At 52.1% G+C, this 22,354-nt stretch overlaps 1 protein-coding gene and 1 long non-coding RNA gene across 2 annotated transcripts in view; one reads left to right on the forward strand and one right to left on the reverse strand.

Moving 5' to 3' along the window:
- Positions 1–5,779: 5,779 nt before the first annotated feature.
- On the reverse strand, positions 5,780–16,512 carry LOC119089626 (glycine--tRNA ligase-like). Its single transcript, XM_037212408.1, is given in 16 exon segments — positions 5,780–6,086; positions 7,362–7,549; positions 7,919–8,012; positions 8,800–8,998; positions 9,976–10,102; positions 10,412–10,538; positions 11,488–11,595; positions 11,597–11,653; positions 11,887–12,049; positions 12,409–12,558; positions 13,088–13,233; positions 13,592–13,757; positions 14,443–14,584; positions 14,734–14,938; positions 16,011–16,126; positions 16,349–16,512. Coding segments are annotated over 15 exon segments (2,052 nt in total). The 5' UTR covers positions 16,068–16,126; positions 16,349–16,512; the 3' UTR covers positions 5,780–5,963.
- A 283-nt stretch (positions 16,513–16,795) lies between these two features.
- The window catches only part of LOC119090594 (uncharacterized), a 13,370-nt gene continuing 7,811 nt past the window's right edge, over positions 16,796–22,354 (forward strand). The window contains exons 1-3 of the long non-coding RNA XR_005093266.1: positions 16,796–16,924; positions 19,765–19,892; positions 20,071–20,072. This is a non-coding gene — a long non-coding RNA (uncharacterized LOC119090594). The remainder of the gene's footprint in view (positions 16,925–19,764; positions 19,893–20,070; positions 20,073–22,354) is intronic.

Below are 22,354 nucleotides of genomic sequence, written 5' to 3' on the forward strand. Positions count from 1 at the left end.
AAAACTCAGCTTCCTTTTACTCAAGACCTTGGCTTTATGAGATAGTATCTGGTGTGCATTTTGAATATATTACTAGCAAGGGCTGCCGCAGTCGTGTTCCATGGACTTTTTGAAAGGTCAGAGTAGGCCACTGGCCTAGTGACCTGGCTCAACATTTTGTTTTTGGGAACATGCTACCTAGCATAATCCCTGGCAGTTATTCAACTGACAAAATAGCAGCAATCTCATAGAATTTCACCACCTTTACCTCAAAAAGGTCAACCAAGGTCACTGACCTCATTGAAGTTTTGCTTAGAACAGGTATCTATCTTCACAGTGGTTGCATGAGGAGGTCTGGGGGCACTTGAGGCACAAATCTGGAATTTAACCTTGTTTGGCCTTATTTGATCACAAGGCCATGACAGAGACACCTCCAAGTTTGACACAAGTGAGTTCATTAAAGGCTAACCTCTGCTTTGAATTTGGAGTCTCTAGCTATGTTAGTTTCAAGATCTCTGGGGAGTCAAATTGACCCCCACTCACCCAAGTAAAGGATATTCAGCTGTATTGGTCATATTGGTCATATTGGAGTAGCTAGAATGGAAGTGCCTAGTCTGCATAAAGTCTGATGTTGAATAGGCCACATTTGCAACCATGCTGAATTTGATACTAACTTTGTCAATAAAGGTGGTTGGATAATGGAAGAGAATCCTGTGCACAGATGGATGTTGCTTTTCACTAGTCATAATAGATACAACACTTACATAATGCTTTGACCAAGAAACTAACAGAAGGTATAATTCTTAGAAACCAAAACCAATATGATCACCATAAGACATAGTATTTAGGTACAATATATCATGCAGATGTACTTACAGTTATCACATTTACACCTCACCTAGCACATTAGCTAAAGTTTTGCAAGCCTTGGATGCCAGACAATTACAATGTACCACATGGGCACATAAATGGTTTCTGAAGGCTGATCACATGTGTAACAGGTGTATGCCATTTCTATTGGAAAATGGGATGCTATTCTAGGACTAAGAACCATCTACACAAGGCCATTCCTAGCTTCTGTGACTGGATTTTGTAGAAACCTCATGTTTATCCCCTGTCTTTCCACAGCTACTATTGAGCACAAGGGTGAAATGAGCACATGGATGATTGTGAGTTACCATTATTTTTTGCTGTCCTGCATGTTTGCATTCAATATTAATGTTCAATGTAATGCTCACCAGTGTGCAGATGTATACCAGTGCACTACAAAAGCATATTCATATGCACATTCCCTATGTGTTGTCTATGCAGTGTTCCTAAATGTGGACAGAGTTCTGCTTTCAAACTAAGACAATATGAATATGTAGAATGTCCTATGTAATAAGCAGCAATAATGTGTTTGTCTGTAGACATTATATGCTGGTAACTGACATAATAAATCATCTTTCTTCCTAATCCATAACTTTTGCTCAGGGCTTTATGTTTGCAAGGCAGCATGCAGTGAATGCTGCAGCATGACAAATGCCACTGGATAATGTACTCTGCTCAGCTGATCCATTGCATAATATCAATATGGTGTTGTAGTGATGTCACTGGACCTTCACAAAGCATAGCTCAAAGCCTATGAACTACCAAAATATGGAAGACCACATAAGGCCAGATGAAGCCCTGGAATGAAATAGAACAAAAGTTATTTTGAACTGGAAGTGTTAAGTACTGTTGGCCAGACTCAGACTAGCCCAGAATACCTCCAAATGAATATTCAGGTGGAAACCCAGTGAAGTCATGAGAGTATACTGACTGATCATAGCAAGACACCAGCCAGCATCATCCCACTGGGTGGTAACTGTCAACAATGATCCCTGCCACCTGCCCTATGCACCAAAGTTCCATTACTGGAAGCATGCATGTGGGTGCTAATTTGTGGTGTCCAGACTCTGCATATGGTACCTACAGGTAAACCAATGCATTAGCATTACTCCTTGCTGCATGAAACACCTGATAACCATGTTGTAAGATTTAAAACTGCATTGTCTCCAAAATGCAGAACAGGGTCTGTGCTAGCAACACCCAAGTCAGCAGCCATGACAGGCTTCCACAAGATCTCATCTCACTGAGGGCAAAGATGAGGTATAACTGTTAATTTAGAGCAGATTATCAAAACGTTATTCCAGACTTTGAATTGGAGCATTAATGACATCAGTGTCCTTTGACATGAACACATAAAATGGCAAACCTAATTACATGTTTTTTGCATGCACATGCATCTTCTTTAAACATTTACATACTCCAATCTTTTGGGATACAGTTGGCAAAATATATCCCAAGAGGGGCAGGTTACTATCCTATTTGGAGCACAACCCTGCCTGCCCTAACCTGTTGTTTGCATATTTGCCATAGTTGGCAGAATGGGCAATACCCAGCCACCACTCATAACTACCAAAAGGTAATTACCACGATTTATATATGTGAGAATGATAACAATACCGGCAGGATGCAATACCGCGGTCACGCAGTTCTGTTCTGGTGGCGCCGCAGGACAGCCACTGCACATGGGCTGTACGAATCTGACCCAAGCGCGATACTTACGCTTAATGATTTCCGGCGGCCACCATCAATGGAGATGTCTGAGCCCGAGGCATCGTCTGACCCTATGGTATCAGGATTTCTTTTCCGCCGTCTTTCCGCCATCACAGCCCCGCGTATGCAGCAACAAGACAGATAAGAGAAACGCAGGCGTGGCCTCCCGGCCCTCCCCTTCCGCACTTGCTTTCTGTGCTTGCGGCGCTTGTGCCGCATTGAGGTCTTGCGGCCGAACGTGTAAAAGACGGCTAAACATATTGCTTAGATGTCTTGTCATGAAAACCAATATAAATGTATTTAATACGGAATGAGGAATAGTAGCAAGAGTTATAACAGCATTATTTATGATTCTTTGTTTTAAAATACTTTAAAACTGCAATGATGACCAAGTTATTACCTAAGCATACATTGAGCTGTGTTGACGATGTGGCACTACTTTTATGCCAATGTTGTCGCTTATTTGGCGTGCTTGCGTCAATTTTTGGCGAGTGGGCGCGGTAGGGCGTGCGAGCAATGTAATGCTAATGGGATGAGTTTCCACCTTATCATCGTGTGAGGGTGCCTTTTTATTATTCACCGACGTGAAATAACTAGCTATGACAGGTATGAAACTGCACGTTATTATTATGATTGATAAGAGCAGATCTTGAGGCCTACATTGTGGGAGCTATTAGACGGACTTCTGTTCAGAAAAGGGGTCGGGGGGGGGGGGGGGCCCGTTTAGAGGGCCAACAGTACTAGGCCAGACCAGCCTTTTGGTACAGAGGAGAGGGGTGCAGCAATGTGGGTTGAAAATAAAATGCACAGCACGCTTCATTAATGATCACAATTATGCAACATGTTGGTTGTCACATGTAAACTGTGTGATGATGGTTGATGAACCAGGATGGGGTACATGGATCAGCAGGATGAGAAATTCACATCCAGGCCCTGGTTGATAAAAACACCTTTTACACTCATAAGAAAAGGGGGCAGACATTTTGTGTGTGAGCAGCAGCAACGTTAGCTGACAGGTAATAGAAAATAGGTCAGTTGTAGCACCAGGCACCATCACCAAAGATCTACTTCAGATCTAAGGTTTGGCCCATTTTAAAGTGAACAGGCATTCAGGTGCAGAGTGAAACTGACCCCTAAAAGGTTTTTCCAGAATGGTTACCAAATGGTGCAGCATAACTGTGCAAGATTTTCCCAAATATAAAGAACTGAAAAGTGGATTGTTTGGTATGAAAAATTTAAAGGTTCCTTGTATGGTTGCCAATGTATAGCAGGTCAAAGTCAGGTCATGGATTTAGCAAACTCAGTTTCAAGGGAGTCACTCAACCTGATGCAACAACAGTGTCAGATGAAGCCACATATCTCAGAGATACTTTCCTAGGCAACACAACAATTGAATGAGCAACTCGTACTTACCTATGGCCAGGTATGAAGGTTAGACAATGGTCAAAACCAACCTGCTTTACTACTCTAGGGTTTGTCATAAAAGGTAGTTTCTGGTGCTCATTTCAAATTTATTCATAACAGAAACAGCCTTTTAATCTTTCATGGACTTTGTAAAAGCCAGAAAATGTTGCTGCCCTTAAATGACAGTTGAACACTTTGTTTTAGGAACATCCTGCCCAGCATAGTCATTGTCACTGATTCAAGTGCAAGATGCCAGGCAGTTGTACATGACTTTGGTCACTATGACCTTTTGAAGTTCAAATGAGACCACTGACCTTCAATGAGTATGTGGCCTTTTGCATAGAAGTTATCCAGGCTCTGGGATACTTTGGAGACCAACCTGGAGTTTAACCTTGTTTCACCTTTTCTGACCCAATGGTGATAACCTAGGGACCCCAGCCTTTGACCTCAGTGAGTTAACACACAGGTCAGCACATCCTGTGAATTTGAAGTCCAGCTCCCTTAATTTCTGAGATCTTAATGGGCTCAATTGGCCCCCTACCCAAACAAAGAGTGTCCAGCTGGCCACCCAGGTGCATTAAATGGGGGGGGGTTCTGCAAACAGAAACCAGTGTCCCCATCAAGCACATACATTTTTTTTCTCAGATGCAAGCTTTGATTCCTCATTTAGTGGTTTTTTTCTACCAACAGAAGGCAGCTTTCCCCACCCTGCAGGTTAGACTATGCTACCTGAACTGCTCATAAACTGTCATACCAATCCCTGCATGTTGCAGCCATTTTCTTTAAAAAATGCAGAACACAACTTGCAGCAGCAGTCTCTGCCAGCACCATACGTCAACACCACGCCACAACATGAGCCAGTCTGAGCTTGGCTGCCATTGCAGGTGGGTGACATCAGCGCCATGTCGGACAGCGCTGCGCCGGAGAACGGCCCGGCACCGACGGCGGCGCGCGCCGTCTACGGCTTCCTGCTGCTGGTGGCGAGTGCGCTGGCGGCCGCCTTGTACCTGGCATGGGCGCTGCTACCACCTGCCTGGCCGCGCGCCCTCGGCCTCGACTACTGGCCGCAGCGGGCTGTGGGCGCTGACGGTGCCGACGGCGCTGCTGTCCGCCCTGCTCCTCTTCGTGCTTGTCATCTACCCGCTGCTGGGCTTGCTGGACGTGCCGGGCTTGGACGACCCGCGCGTGCACACGGACGAGCACAGCCTGCCGCGGCGTGCGGCGCCGGCCGGCGGCGGCATCGCGCCCGTCTACGACGTCCCGCTGAGCGAGGTGTGTCGCCGGCTCTACATGGACGGCGGCCGGCGCGGCGGCGCCGGCGACGGTGACGGGGCGTGCCACGACCGGCCGGTGACGGTGATGGAGACGGTGACGGGCGTGCCACGGCCGGCCGGTGACGGTGATGGTGACGCCGGGCATGCGCAGGACGCGGGTCGCCGTTAACCCTCCCCTCGGGTCCGGAGCACCGCCGGTCGGGAGGTTCCCTTCCCCCACTCCGGACGGAGCGACAAGCTGGAGACGTCTGGAGGCTCCAGCAGCGCGCCGAGGTGGCCTCATCGGGTTGGGACGGCTCCCACACACGCGGACCTCGGCTGTCGAGCTACCTTCACTCGCTGCGCGAATCACGCGTGTCGCACTTGGTAGCGCGATGGTCATCCGCCTGAATCCATCCGGGAAAACGTGCGCGTCAATGGCAGATGTATCGATGGGCTAATCCAGAGATGTCGCGTCGCTGATGCCACGCTTTGGTCGGTGTGTGTGCGAAAGAGGCGGCCACCTCCAAACCGAACACTGCGTCGTCAGCAACACACCCCGCTCTGACAGAGTGCGTATATTGTGAATCGTTCGTGCAGGAATGGCAGGCCCAGCAACAGCACCTCGGTGTAAAATTCAACAACGTTTCGGATCTTATTAAATAGAAGCCTATGCGTGGCCGGCGGCACCGCGCCGCCCGCCACCTGCGCCGCCGCCGGCCATCTCCGGTGCGCCGCGACCGCCGCTCAGCTGTCGCCGGCCGCCTTGGTGGCCTGCTGCTGCTCGAAGCGCGGGTACCGGGCCTCCACCTCGGCCCAGCTGGTGCGGCCGCGGGACAGGTTCGACACCACGTCAGCCACCTCGGCCAGCTACGGACGGGAGGAGCGCGTCAGTGGGGGGCACCGGGCTGGGGCAGGCGAGGAGCTATCGCCGGTGGGATGACGAGTGTGATAGCATGAAATCCATGGCGCGATTGAGATAACAGCCGTGTGCTCCACACACAAAAATCCTTCATAGCCGGACCGTCTCCAGATTAAATGCTTCGCACACGCCATTTAGCCATCGGTACACCACTCGCGCATGGACATATTCGGTGTACGCGTACTAGGTGTGAGCTTACTCTCTATACTTCGACAAACACCTGCCAACCAATCAGGACGCTGGCGACACGTGAGATCCAGCGACCGCTCCAGCTCGCACACTGTCCCTTACCGCGCACACCCTGCGCCTCCCCTCTGACCCCTCCTCCAGTTCTCTATACAGTCCCCAGCGAGCGCCTCCCCCCAGCCAGGACGTGACGTGACCGCGGTGCTCGTGCGCGCGTCACTCACCGGCAGCCTCCAGCTCCCTATACAGTCCCCAGCGAGCGCCTCCTCCCAGTCAGGACATGATGTGACCGCGGTGCTCGTGCGCGCGTCACTCACCGGCAGCCGGACCTGGCCTCCAATTCCCCATACAGTCCCCAGCGAGCGCCTCCTCCCAGCCAGGACATGATGTAAACCGCGGTGCCCGTGCGCGCGTCACTCACCGGCAGCCGGACCTGGCCTCCAGTTCCCTATACAGTCCCGAGCGAGCGCCTTCTCCCAGCCAGGACGTGACGTGACCGCGGTGCTGGTGCGCGCGTCACTCACCGGCAGCCGGACCTGGCCTCCAGTTCCCCATACAGTCCCCAGCGAGCGCCTCCTCCCAGCCAGGACATGACGTAACCGCGGTGCCCGTACGCGCGTCACTCACCGGCAGCCGGACCTGGCCTCCAGTTCCCCTTACAGTCCCGAGCGAGCGCCTTCTCCCAGCCAGGACGTGACGTGACCCGCGGTGCTGGTGCGCGCGTCACTCACCGGCAGCCGGACCTGGCCTCCAGTTCCCCATACAGTCCCCAGCGAGCGCCTCCTCCCAGCCAGGACATGACGTAACGCGGTGCCCGTACCGCGTCACTCACCCGGCAGCCGGACCTGGCCTCCAGTCCCCCATACAGTCCCCAGCAAGCGCCTCCTCTCAGTCAGGACATGACGTAACCGCGGTGCCCGTGCGCACGTCACTCACCGGCAGCCGGACCTGGCCTCCAGTTCCCTATAGTCCCCAGCGAGCGCCCCCTCCCAGCCAGGACATGACGAGACCGCGGTGCTCGTGCGCGCGTCACTCACCGGCAGCCGGACCTGGCCGCGTGAGTCGCGCTCCCGCAGCGTGACCGTGTGCGGCGTCTGCAGCGTGTCGAAGTCGACCGTCACACCGAAAGGGATGGCGATCTCGTCGGTGCGCGCATACCGCTTGCCGATGCTGCCGCTGGCGTTGTCCACCTTGCACGAGACTCCGGCCGTGGTCAGCTCGCGGGCTGCCGGCGGCAGGCGGGCGATTAGTGCGGCGATTACTGACGCGGCGTGACTGACGACATGGCGCGCAGTGCATTACATGCTGACATGGCGCATTTAGAAGACCACGTGGACACGCAAACCAGTTGGGGTTTTAAGGAATATTCCGGTGTGACGACCGATTACGTCAAGATAGTACATCTCTGGTGCGCTCTAGATAACATTTCGTCCATAAAAGCTTTTACAGCAAAACAAAAAAAAACAAAAAAAAAACAACACATTTCCGCATGGTTTCATGCACCATTCTAACAATTCAGACATACTTCACGCGTCATAACATCCTGAATGGGGAACCAAAGGTATTTGCCCACGATCCATCGGCAAGCACTTACAGAGCTGGTTCACGAAGGGCCCGAATTCCGCGTTTCCGCTGAGCGGAAGCACCGAACACTTCAGCGGCGCAACCACGGGCGGCAGCGAGAAGAACTGCCAAAACCGCCACAACAGGGTCAGTATGTGTGCCATTGACACGGACGGGGCCAATCCCAACCAGAGCATCAGCCGTGAGCGATGCTCCTGACGCACGCCTGCGCATGCAGGGCGTGGCGTATGTGTGTGTGCGCGTGTGCGTTAGTGGGGCTTTGCGATGCACTCCGCTGCCGAGACGATATGGCGTCACCTGCCTCTCACCCTGGCAGAAAGGGCGGGCACCGCTGGGAATCGAACCCCGTGCCGCTGGTTTCCCAGACTGGCAGTGGTTAACGCAGACGAGCTAACCACTTCACTACCGGCGCGACGCATGACGCGTCCCAGCCCTAGACATTCTGAATGGGGCGCAATAAGGCCTGATACATTTATCTGTTACTGGCAATGATCGTCTTGATCCGTCAATCACGTAGCGAAATTACAAGTGACCTGTGGCGAGCCACAACACTGCACACGGCCCATGGGGAGGGGATGCTGTGAATTGGGGCTGTAATGTAACCTGATGCTGACGATCATTAGCAGGGTCTCGCAATAGCTTCACGAAGACACCACACCCCGCAGTCAGGCGGAACAACTGCTTCGACCATTTCTAAATGCATACCTAATTCGGTATTGGGCCGCCGTCCATTACAAATATTGCAGCGGCAAAGCCAGACGACAGTCCCTGCGGCGCACATCGAACCCACGTGTTCTCACACACGAGCTGGGCGTCCAGCCCGAGGCCGGCGAGCCGTGCCCTAGCCTCCCACTGCGCCGCGGTCCGCCGGCGCCTGCCGACACCCCTCACCGTGCGCTGGTCGTCATCCTCGCGTACGCGGAAGCTGTGCTCGAGCAGGGCGTACATGACGCGGCCGACGCCGAACGACGGCTCGATCACGCTCGGCACCACCTCCTCCACGTGCACCGTCTTCGAGTGGCGCTTGACGGTCAGCATGTCCGGCTTGATGGCGAAGGCGGTGCCGTCCGGTGCCGTCAGCTGGTACTGCCTGTGGGGCCGGGTCACTGGTCAGCTTCGACGGGTCACTGGTCAGGGCCGACGAGTCACTGGTCAGGGCCGACGGGTCACTGGTCAGAGTCGACGGGTCACTGGGGTCAGGGTCGATGGATCACCGGTCAGGGTCGACGGGTGGCCAGTCAGGGTCGACGGGTCACTGGTCAGGGTCGATCGGTCACTGGTCAGGGCTGACGGGTCATCGATAAGGGTCCACAGGTCACTGGATCAAGGTCAGCAGGTCACCAGCTAAGATCAGCAGGTCACAGACTCGAGGTCAACAAGTCACCAGTTTGGTTCGGTATGTAACTGTAAAGGTCACTGGTTCGAGGTCAGCATGTCACCGGTTCAAGGTCGGCATGTCACCAGCTCAAGGTCAGCAGGTGGGCGACTCAGGGTTGGCAGACCACCGGCTCAAGGTCAGTTGGCCACCGGTTCAGTTTGGCAGATCAGCGGTCCAGTTTGGCAGACCAACGGTTCAGGAAAGGCAGGTCACAGCTTAAGTTCGGCAAGTCAGCAATCGGGATCAGCAGGTCACTGGTCCGCGCTGGCAGGTCACAGGCCTGGGTCAGCAGGCTACCAGCCAGGGTTGGCAGGTAGCTGTTCCGGATCCCGCAGGCCCCGGTCTAGCCCAGCGGTAATTGGTTTGGGTCGGAAGGTCTGATCAGGGTCGGCAGGTCACTAGACCGGGCCACAGCTCTGTCCGACGCTCGGTGAAACTGGACGCACACGGTAGCTTCGGCAGGCGTCACCTATTGTGGCCTGTGGCCTCGGTGGCAGGGCGGGGGACAGGCTCCACTGATAGCAGGCCGGCAAAACAAGCAAAAACAAGTAAAAACAAAACATACCAGGTGACACGGCCAAACCCACCTGCACCATCACAGATCTGACAGAAAATTGATATGATGAGCCCAAAGCGCAGTCACAAAAGCGCCGGCCGCCCACCACCCGGGGAGAAGGGTCGGCGCTCACCCATCCTTGGCCAGCTGGGCCTCCATCTCCGTCAGCTGGTCGGCGGAGAGCGCGGTCAGCAGGTCAGTCACCTTCTTGGCGTCCTTCTTGAACGCCTTCCCCAGCAGGCCCTTGGCGACCACGGGCTCTGGGAGACGGGGACGACCGTCATATTCGGAGGGGAATATGCTAGGTGAAGTTCGTTGAGTGAACCCCAGATCACACAATCTGCACACACACTAAACTGCCTGTGCTGTAAGCACATCTCGAGGCCACTCATTATCGCCTTTCTAGAAAAGCTAGCCGTGCACCTAAACATTACTGCCGAACAGATAAGGCTGGACTGCCAACACGTGCGGGTCCAGCAACACCGACATTTTGTCGCGCCGCGTTGGGAGCTCTGGCCGTTGGCAAGACGTCCTGGCGTGAGCGTCACGCTGAGCCCGCCGTGCCGTACCTACGACGTCGACGGTCTTCGGTTCGGGCAACTTCTTCTCGGCCACCAGCTTGACTCCGGTGGCCTTGTAGTGCTGGCTCAGATCAAAGGCTGACCGGTCCGCGCAGCCGACGCACTCCACCCAGCCCTGCAGGCAACGGCAGACGTCCGCCCACAGTGCATCCACACCCCACCGCTGGACACACCAGCGCATCACTGGACACCCCATCACTGGACACGCCGACGCGTCACTGGACACCCTATCACTGGACATGCCGACGCGTCACTGGTCACCCCAACGCTGGACACGTCGGCGTGTCACTGGACACCCCACCGTTGGACACGCCGACGTGTCAGTGGACACCTCATCACTGGACACGTCGGCGCGTCGGACACACCCCGCACGGGAGCGCGCAGGGCGGGCTTCCGTAAGTACACGCAATGCACGCCACTACCAGTGCCCTTCAGCAGCGCTCAGGCAAGTGACAGTTGGGTCTGTGCAATGTTGCCCCAGTGCGTAGGTAGTCGGACTAGTGAGCTGGCAGGCACGACCCGCTGGCTCTAGTTGAGCTGGCGGGCACGATCGCTGGCTCCAGGCGGCCTTTCAGCAGCTTCTCAGCCACCACAAATGGCGCTAGGACCTGCCGCCGCACGCACCACTAGCGCAGTCCTCCCCCGCTGAGGCTTCTCCAGCGTGGGGACAGCGGTCTCACCGCCTACACAGCATCACGGGCCGCGCGCAAGAGACCACCGGCTCCCGTTCAACCCGTCACCACCACCGGACCGACCAGCACTCACGTCACCACGCGCGAACCGACCGGCACTCACCGTCACAACCCGCGAACCGACCGGCACTCACGTCACCACTACCGGACCTGCCGGCACTCACGTCACCGCCACCGGACCTGCCGGCACTCATGTCACCGGCACCGGACCTGCCGGCACTCACCACCGCCACCGAACCTGCTGGCACTCACGTCACCGCCACCGGACCTGCCGGCACTCACGTCACCACCACCGGACCTGCCGGCACTCACATCACCACCACCGGACCTGCTCGCACTCACATCACCACCACCGGACCTGCCGGCACTCACGTAGGAGGTGAGGATCTCAGCGTCCCAGCAGTCGCAGGCGTAGTGGGCCATCTCGTTGGCCATGTGCTGGCGGAAGCGCAGCCGTCGCCGGTCCACGCCGATCAGGCTCCAGGAACTGCTGGATCCGCGCCACGAAATAGCCCAGGGTCTCGTTGGCCACCAGACCCTGCCGACAGAGCACACGTGGGGCACATGCAGGGTCCAGACACACACCCGTGCGGCGAGCCTGCCTAGCAGATCCTATCAAACCGGTCGGGCACACACGGAGAACACGCCAAACGCCAAACTCAAAGGCGTCGAAGGCTGCGGCAAGCGGTCAGCGGCCCCCAGCGCCAGCGGCCCCGGTCCGCGTGTCCCGGCGCTCGCCCGCACTGCTCGGGGGCGGGGGTCGAGCCGCACCTTGTCGACCGCCTCTCCGATGGTGGTGGTCTGCGCCGCCACGCCGTCCATCTGGTTGCAGGCGGAGAACAGCACCACCGTCTGGCCGCGCACGTCAGCGAACTTAGGGTGCTGTTTGTCGGCCGGGTCGCAGAAGTGCTCGATCTCGGCCATCGTGAACTCCCTACGGCCAGGGGGTCGCGGTCAGCCACCGCGGTGCGGCGCGACCGCCTTCACCACTCTGCACTCCACCCACACAAAGCATTCGCCATTCGCCATTCGCCATTTGAAAGCCATTCGCTATTTGCACAATGCAAACCGTCTCCTTATCCCACAGCTCGGAATCGCAAACCGTCTCCTTATCCCACAGCTCGGAATCGCAAAACTCTGGCGCGGACTCTCGGCACTGGCATCGGAGATCGCGCACACACCAGCACCACTGCACCATGCTGGAGCCCGCCCGCAGCCCGGCCAGCAGCTGCCCTCGGCGCGGGGGTCCGCCCTCGCTGAGGTCGGGGGGGGGGGGGGGGGGGGTCAGCGCACCTGACGCGAATCAGTCCGCTGCGGGGTGAGATCTCGTTGCGGAAGGCGTTGCCGATCTGGGCGGCGGCGAACGGCAGGCGGCCCTGGTTGAACTCGAGCAGCCGCTTGAAGTTGACGAACATGCCCTGCGCCGTCTCCGGCCGCAGGAACCTGTCGGCCGGCCGGCGCCCAGTCAGCGGCGGCTCTCGGAGTGGCGCCGGCCGAGACACAGGCCGCACGGCCGATGCCTGACGGGAGCCAGCGGGAGAGGGGGGGGGGGGGGGCGGGGGAGGACGGAGCAGTGCCGCGGGCGGCGCCCCTACCCCGCCCACTGGTCACGAGGCGCGGTGCTGAGCACGGACGGGTCACGGGGCCGAGATCACCGGCCGGTGCCTGTATCGAGTTACGTCTGTGTAAGCGCCGGCCACCGCGTCGGACAAGGACGGGCATACCAAACACGATTTTGAGCCAGCACTTGTACGGCTGGCGAGCAGTTCGACAGCATGGCACAGAACGCACGTCCGGATTTTGAGCTAGCACTACAACTGGCGATCAGTTCGGCAGCATGGCACAGAGCGCACGTCCGGATTTTGAGCTAGCACTACAACTGGCGATCAGTTCGGCAGCATGGCACAGAGCGCACGTCCGGGTTTGGCAACAGGCCCAAAGGCGTTATTCCGGAGCACGCACGTCGACGTACCCCTTTAGAAGGCCAGTGGGACCAATGGAGGTGCTGAACATCAGGTTGAATTCCATGGCGTCCGAGAGCTCGTTGCCAGTGATAGGAGACTTCATGTCGTATTTCCTCATCACAGCGTTCATGTCATCTTTGCCCATGCCGTCCAGCTGGGAATGGAAATATGAGTCAATGACGCGTGCCCATAACATAACGTGGAGGATACTGGCTTGTGCTCAGTGATGAAAATACACTTTGCATGGGACATGGGGACAAGATATAGTAATGATGTTCATTTTTTTGGGGGGGGAGGTAGAGAAAATGAGTGTCTGCCACCTACCCCAGAGATATACCACTTTGCGACAGACTCTACATCCAGGCAAACATGTGGGGATTCGATGATGGCGTTCAGGCTACCTACTTTTCTCTGCCACCATACAACGCCGGCCTCTGGGCATCCGTTCGCAGGGAGCGAAGCGACACGCGGATATTAAACATGGGCGAACAGCAGCTAGAGGCGCCCCATACCCGGGCCACGGTGGTCAGACATTTCTGCTTGTCCTCCTCTGGGGTCTTCTTGTCGGCGGCCAGCTTCTCCAGCTGCGCCTTGATCAGGTGGTCGAGGCGGAAACACTCGCCGTTCTTCAGATCTTTCACCATGAAGTCGGCGAACCTCTCCACATGCCCCGAGGCCCTGAAAGAGCCGTAGGTGCTGACCACGGCGACACCACCGAGGCACGCGGCGGCATAGGTGACAGCCTGCTGATCGCCACTTTCGTCACACTATTCTGCAGCTGAACTGGACATTACAATCCGATGGTGGAGTCAGAACTCACAACAAGCTTTGCTTAGGGCAAGCTTTGATCCCAAAAAAACATGCCATCAATAAGGCAGAGCTTAACTGATCAAAAGGTACCAAATATGACAAAGAAAATACCATGCTCTGTTTCCTCTGGCCAGATATGGTATCACCTCCAATGAATCAGCAACTGGTAGCTGCCATTTTCCAGTCATCTGGTGGCTGTTGGTGTTGCCTTTCCTGCTAACGTCACACTTTATAGCCATGGCGCAGCATTAACATATTAAATGAAGGCCTATTAATTGAAATCAAACCAAGAAATCCTTGTGACATACTTTTGGACCAATATCACCCAGAATTGGCCGCACCCACCTCAATTCCAAACCCTCATACAAATGTTGGACATACCCTTTCCAGAAACATGCAACACACAGACTAAATATTCATTGCACCAAATGCTGTCAAGTTACAAATGCAACAACTGGTAAAGTGAAAAATTATCCCAGTGTGGCAAGCCTTTGGTAAGCTACACAGCTGAACATATCAGGATATGCTTGATAGCTCTGGCAAATATACTTACTTCAAAACCTGCTCAGGGGTGAGAACAGTGCAATCCACCTCCAGCATCTGCTCCTCAAGCACAAAGAAGTTTCGCCATTCAGATATGATGTTGGATTTCAAAGCACAGCCCATTGGTCCAAAGTCATACTGACCAGTCACTCCTGAAAACAAATCATGAGATGTCATGATCACACCCACTTGGCCTGACAGCTAAAAATGAGATAAAAATGGGAGAACTTGAAATGTGTCAAAATGGAATTGGAGAAAAACTGTTACATTGATTACAAATAATTTTGTCTTAAGACCCTACCTCCATAAATGGCAAATGACTGGTCATAGAAAAATCTTCTTTTGAGAAGATCTTCCATTTTGGTCCTGTCAAATGCTGATTGAGATGGGGCAAGGGATAGCTCTTTGTCTTCAAGAACCTTTTTTCGAGCCTTCAGTTCATTGACTGCTTTCTTTACATCAATCTCTGATGCTCCCTTTGCTTTCAGCTTTCGGACAAGATCTCCCTGAAAAACAGAAACACAGACATAACCATTTTGGCACCAGAATGAAACAGACATAAAGACATAATCATTTTAGCACCAGAATGATACAGAAATACAGACATAATCATTTTGGCAGCAGAATGATTGTCACCACATACAAAGATCAACAAAAACCTTTTATTGTGGCAGAGGAGTGCACTGATGATAACTGAAACTAAGCACTTTTTTGGTTAAATATGAAAATAACACTACCGCTATTTATCACCTCATCTACTGTTCACTATCCCTGATGTCCAACCATTAATCCACCTAATCCCTGTATAAACTATCATTAGCCATTAGTGTGTAGAACAATATTAAATCTAACAATTCTAATTTTGTCTCTAGTTGGACTTTAATACATGAGCAATATCACATTAGTGTGTAAAATATAGTCACCACCCAAGTATTGAAGCTATTTCACTTTAAAGGGATGTGGAGGGACAATCCTGGTGTTTTATAAGCATATTTCATGCTATTTAGCTTTAAGTAAGTGTTATCTAGAGACCATATCATTTGAAAAGCAGAGAATTTCATCCATCTAGGTGTCCATCAAGTAAAAAAATCATGCTTCCAGAATCCTGGCTCTCTGGTGGCCTCAGCATACAACTAGTTAGTGCTAATCAGTTATTCTTTGAGACTGAACCCAGACATGTGAGCGCCAGCCCGTTTACCAAGCTAGAGATGCTCAAATGAGCCAAAATCACCCAGTTCAATACTATTTGACCAATTTTGAGCAATGGGAGGGGTAGCAAGTAGGGTTATTAGTGCCTGGAGCAGAACAGCATGACAACCATCAATATCCCTGACACCCAAGTGGCCCAATGTTGATGCACTTATCCCAAGCAACTTACCAGCATTCAAACCACAGTTTCCCAAAAAGTTCACGACTTCTTCTTAGCAAGCAATGCTTCTACAGCTGTCACTAAAACTTAACAAAAACTCTTAACTCTATCATAAGCCATGGCAGCGAAGCATGCAACAGTTCACCTCACAAACACACCAAAAGCAAATATACTGAGTGCTTCAAGCTGTTCAACGCAATATGCCTCACCTGTTCTTTCACAGAGAGCCGCAAGGGGGCTAGGAGCTCTTCACTTTTAGCATCCATAATGTATGGTATTTGCTTCTTGACTTTAGTCTTCCTTGAAGCCTGTTTGCTGCCCCAGCCTGGTGACAGTGGGAAGTTGAGCACTGGTGATACAGAAATTAGCCTGCTCCAGTTTGGTCTCAGTTGCCAGGCACACAGTAGTGTCTTCTGATGAAGTAATCTGATTTCACTTAAGGCTGAAATGGCAGGCATGCGTAGGCATTCAGATCCAATCGACTTTCACGTCCAGATGGTGCAGCACATGCAGCAGACAGCTGCTTTTACCACATGTAGGTACTTCCCTTAAGCACTGCGCAGCGACCCTCTGGAACAGCTGACTGTAGGGAAAAACAGAGTGTAATGCCCTGCGAACACAATTAATTAGCCTGAAGCGTATTACTCGGCGTCCCTACCACACCTACGCGTCGTCCACCGCGTGAATGAGTAATAACACCAGCGTATGACACCAGACCCGAAGATCACGACACACACCGGCAGGCGAGAAGGCACGGCCGTCTGCATCAGCCCGCCGCACGGCGGAACAGCTGCGTGTGCATTTCTTAGTTTCAGTATGGCGTCATAAGGCATAGGATTTCATAAATATCCCGGTGTCAGTCAGTATATGTCACGAAAATGACGTCATAGAAAATGAATACTTCATATATTTACGCTTCCCAGGTCTATTCATGATATGGCGCTCTAGTTACATTTATGGTCGCCATCTGCTGGAGATTTTCTTCTTTGCAACGGGGCCTACCACTTCTCGATTTGCTCCATCCGTCCTTTTCACACTCGGTTTGGATATTGGGGTTGGAATCTGCTCAAAAACAGCAAAAAAAGTGTGAAACCATGACGTACTGGAGGCAAGCCGGACTTAAGTAAGTATGCACTTCACATTACTGCCGCTCGCAACTTGCATGCGCAGACATCAGTTTTGGAATGGTTTCCATCGTGATTCTGAGAAGCATCCTAAGGGATTGGGGACGTCGATACCTTGCGACACACACAGGTAGTGTTAGTGGAGGTTTTTATGAGGCATTACAGGTAGCGTGATAAGAGGAAAGGGGGAATGTGAATCATGCGGAAAGTGCACATGTTTGGACTGTATAACAGCTCACTCAGGTTTGGTTGCATGCCATGCAAGTTCTCTGATCTGTTATTATACATTTTTCAACTGTGTCGAGGCTTGTAGTTGTCATAAGCTTCCTCTTTTGACAGGTAACTTTCCTGTCTTTGCTTAATCTACTAGTTCAGTTACGGATCAAGTCCTACTTATGGTGATCTAATCCCTAAAGCACAATGCCTGATCAAGGGGGGGACAGTTTTTGTCAGTTCTGATCAGGTGGAGAGAAATCACCCACTTATTTACCTAAAAATTGCCTTAAAAATTACCTCAGAATTTGTACCATTATTTACAGAGGGTCCCCTAGAATTTATCTTGCCCAAGCCCTCAATTCATTGAGCACACAGGTTGTCAACCATTGGAACACCCTTCCACACCTGGTTGTGTCATCAACCTCAGCTAAACAGCTCAATTATAGGCTTAATATGCACTGTGCTGAGATCATCTATGACATCCCATGCTGAATCAACCCAATCAATTTGGGACTGCTTGGTTACTGGACCAGGAGCTTGATGAGACAGGGACTGACAGGCCTAGTGGCCTTTTATAATTCCTGATCACCATAAGGGAAGTTTGTCATGGGGGCTTTATGCCGCAATCAGCTGCTGAGGCTATATGGCATTGCCTGCCTCCCACCCTAGCAGGAAGGGAGGGCACTGTGGGGAATCCAACCCAGTGCCTCTGGTTTCCCAGATGCCATAAGGTAAACTAGGTAAAGTATTATAAATGGGATTTAAAGTCTTGGGGACTAACAATGCAAACACTAAACTTGTGGCATGTAGTGAGAACAAATATCTGTTGAATTTGCACTATGTATGCAGCTGGCATTACTGGACAATTATTCAGTAATAGTTGATAGTAAATATAATGCAGCAGCCTTTTTCAGTGGTTACCAAAGCATATGAAGTAATCAATGTGTAATTGTGAATTTTCTAGTTCAGTGGAAATTCAAAAAGTGCAATAAAAAGATGTGTGATGCAGAATACTTTGAAATGTCTTGGTTATGGAGACTGATTCATGGCACATGGACACAACAGCTTCCCTCAAATCTGTAACGTCCCTTTGGTTTGATGCTTAAAGTTGACCACGTGACCTTTGATAGCAGTAATATCATGTTGTGTGACTCACTCTAGTAGACAGTGAAATCAATTAATCACACATCAAAAGCAATTCAAAATGAGGAGGACAGCTGCAAGTTACTGCAGTTACAGGCAAAAATCACTGTGCAAGCCTCCAATGGTGACAGCATAACTCAGTAAACTGGCATACTGCCACAAATTGCCATGGCTCAAAATATGGAAATTGATGACTATCAGGTACTGATATGTATTATATATTGTAGAACATTTGCAACATCAGCGCGAGCGTGCAGTAAAAGCTTGTCGGCCCACTACACGTACACATGTTTACAATCTACATGGTTTGATACAGTTGGTCAAGGTGTTTGGCCTGCAGCGACTCACAATTTGCCATTAAGTTTGTCGGATGTCTTCCATGAGAAGAGGGGTCGGAAACCAGGAAGTATCTAGTTCACTTGGGCCAATAATCTCCCAAATAATGCGGACTAGTAGCATGTGGTAAAATCCTACCATATGTGAATAATTGTAACCACACTCAATGCACTGCATTTGTAAGAATCTAGATCGAACCTCAGAGCCTTAAACTGTTGTGCTGCCTGACGGCGGCATGCACGTCGCTCTGTCCCCGTCTACTTCTGGATACGGTTTAATAGCCTTGCTTGAGGAACAAAGCTGATCCTGGAGCAAGCTCCGTGCTGGCACGGTCGTGATCAATACTGATCAAGTGTCGGAAAAGAGTATAAATTGCATGGCGCCAGGTGGATCCGAAAAAACCGCCTACGCGTATTGCTGTTGCCGCACTTATGAAAGAGCGCACCTGAAATTGCGATGAAGCATGTTTCACCGTTAACGTATCGATGCATTGTTCCGTAGGCGTGCGCGAAGGCAGTGATATTGAATTATGCAGCCAGGTGCGGCGACCTGTTGTGAAAGAGAGGGAAGACGACAAATTGCGGTCGGTTACCTGCCCACTTGATGTCCATGAGCTTGTGTACTGTCGTTGCGCAAGACACTGTACCGCCTTGTTGCAGTTATTCCGGCAGTGATGAAATGATGCTGTGCTGACTGAATGAGCATGGGCTTGATGTAAATGGATCGCATGTTGCATTTCATCATCAGCAGTCCACCACTATGACAGATAAATGTATCCATATGTTCCCTTTGTTTTGCAGACCGCAGAGAAACGGCTGCAATGCACTTTCTTGGCAACTTGCGTGTATGTAGTGGCTGGATGAGCAGAAGTGATTTTGACGTCCAACGAATGCTGCGAGATTGCAGTCATTTCGTACCTCTGACAGCAGCCATGCCATCCAATTTACACGACTGGCTGCCTGCGGCTGGATTTTTGCACTGATGACGTCCATGCTGTCATGTGTTTTATTGACCTGCGATTTTGAAATTATAACGCATACGTTGTTGTAATTCGACAATTGGAAGTGAATGGTTCACGCAACTCATCCTCTGCCCTGCCTCCTGATTGCGACTGACGACGTGCTGATCTGGCTGTGTTCGCCAGCTACCTGCAGTACTCTGCCGTCGCCGCCCGCATGCTGCGGCAGGCGATCAAGCCGGACGCGAAGCGTGCGGCGGCCGACGTGCCGGGCGTCCTGCGGATAACTCACTGGAAGGACGGCAAGGCCTTAAGTGAGTACCGCCGACGACCGCTAGGGGTGCTACCTGTGGACAGGTGGCGCTGGTGCCGTCTTGGCCGGTGGGAGGTGGTTATGTCAGTAACGGTGGTATGGACGCGAACTTTTTGTTCGGCTGTGGTGATAACAATTGAATAATATGATGAACGTGGGCGGGGAAGTACCATTGTAAGGCGTTTGAAGCGACTTGTGTTATATGTTTGTACCAGTTGTTAAGGCGTTGTGGCTCAGCGGAGTGGATGACATTCGCAATCAAACACCGCCTACTGAACCATGCAATCTTGAACTCAAGACATATATAGCCGAAGTTTGATCTCAGCAGACACTGCTATTTGGAGACTAGTGCTATACTTCAATGCTGAAACTCAAATGTGGACAGTTACGGGCATTTCGACAATTTGCGGTAGAGGTTCTCATGACCTCCTACTTTGCAGCGTGTCGATCGTTGCGCGACCTTTCTGCAAAGTGATTGTATTCAGTACTGATCGTTGAGAGCGCGATACATACCTAGAGAGGTCGATACTACCTCGAGAGCTCGACACATACATACGTACACAGAGGGCTCGATGCTCGATCGCTCAGCGAATGCCGAATCCGAACAGTCCGTCCAATGTCGACAGGAATGCTCAGTTCTTAACCGGATATTTTACGATGCAGGTGAGGTCAAATCCTCCACAATTATGTCGTGAGCAGGCTGGAACATTTCTGCCATTTCTGGTCGGTTGGTAAATAGCGCATACCACGTCAAGCCTAGCCACGCCCTCTGGCTGTGGCCAGAAGTACGTCGTGGTTTTCCGTTTCTGGCTTGCTGCCAGGCACGGCCGTGGGCGATTAAAGAAATGCATGACAAAACAAACAAGTGGTCCTTGCCTCAGTCCCTCTCGTATTTACACGATCCTTGTAGGACTACCCTTTTCTTCCGCGATTAGAACATTGAGGTCCCTTGTCATCGCGGCGGTCTATTGCTTATTCATGGCAGCGAGGGGGCAAGCAGTTGGGCCACCACGAATAAGCAACACACCTTAGATATTACACTATCTCGAACGTAGTATATATAGTTTATTTTGAAGTTAGCGTTCCACATTTGTATGGGGTTTTGAACTCCAGTAGCCACTTGAATATCATTTTGTGCAGTTCGCAGTCATGCTTTTTTAAGTCTTAAAACCCTCGGGTTTCCGAGTTTGACGGCCGCAGACTTGTGCGGTCTATTTCGGGCGAACTCTGTCAATGTCATCCGGATAATCATGACGCGAAGTAAACGTCACGCGTTTGTCAGCATCTAATTGGCTATGTAGTGCCCAAGGCCAAAATAGATATGGTCATGGAGTTATTCGTTCTGGCGTAGGTCAGCACGATTTGCGGCATCGTATGTTGTCGGCTGGCCTCCGACCGTTTTGATGCGTCAAGCGCAATAAGATAGTCATCCAGTCCAATCAATCCAATCCAATAGATTAGTCAACTGGGCCATCTTACAGATGCATTAGGAAGTAAGGTGCTTACATTTGCTGGCGATATTGAATTAGTATGGCTGTCGAAAAATACTGATCAGATGAACCAAACTCAACTTGGCTTGAATAAACTAGCGAAATGGGCTTCTCTACGGCAGATGTCATTCAGTCATGCTAAATTAAAGGTGATGCATTTTGGGTAGTTTTACCAGTGAGGGTATTAGCCATCAAATGTGAGGCCGGGAGTAAGACCAGATCAAGGAAGAAAAAGACTTAGGGGTCGTAATTTCTAACGTAACGTAATCAAACGATGACCTATGAGTTTTTTTTCTAGATAGTTAAATTATGCTGTCGAGAGTATTTTGACATTTAAAAGCTTACCAGTGGTTACAAGGGAGCGTATTTTATCGTATCGGACGCTTGCATCATTGCCTTCAAATGTGATACACCCCCTTTCTGTTAAACTGGATGTGACCTGAACCACGCACCATCCTGCCGCTGTGTCCGTGCCCGCCCCAGGGGATCGTCTGCTCCTGCTCCTGGGCCTGTGACAGTCCTCGACCCCTTATGCGCGTCCCGTGATCGCGCCCTGCCCTCGCCGTTTCAGCGCCCGCTGTTCAGCCAGGTCCCGTCGGTAACGTCGGCCGCCTACTCGCCCAACAAAGCCTCGCCTAATGACATGAGCGGCCCCATGGCATGAGGCCAGCACCGCCCCGTCGCTGGGCGCTAACGAAGCAGCCTGTTTTTGAATGGCGTGCCCGTATGTGGGGTGTTTGTGCGTGTTGTGTGTGCGTGTGGTGTAGCGCCGCTGTTGTAGGTATACGACTATAAATGTCTTCTCCCGTGCCTATTAGGGCCGCCTATTATTGGTTTAGCCTGACGGATTATCGTTTCCGTGTCGGTCGGCTTGGCTTCCGTATTTGCCATTGCTGAGAATCAGTAGCCTCCTGCAGTGTGCAGTCGGGCTCGGCGTGTTAGCGCGCGCCGGGCCACCCCGTCCGGCAGCCGG

This window comes from Pollicipes pollicipes, unplaced genomic scaffold, assembly GCF_011947565.3.
Source record: "Pollicipes pollicipes isolate AB1234 unplaced genomic scaffold, Ppol_2.1 Scaffold_3087;HRSCAF=3621_pilon_pilon_pilon, whole genome shotgun sequence".
Classification (NCBI taxonomy): Eukaryota; Metazoa; Arthropoda; class Thecostraca; order Pollicipedomorpha; family Pollicipedidae; genus Pollicipes; species Pollicipes pollicipes.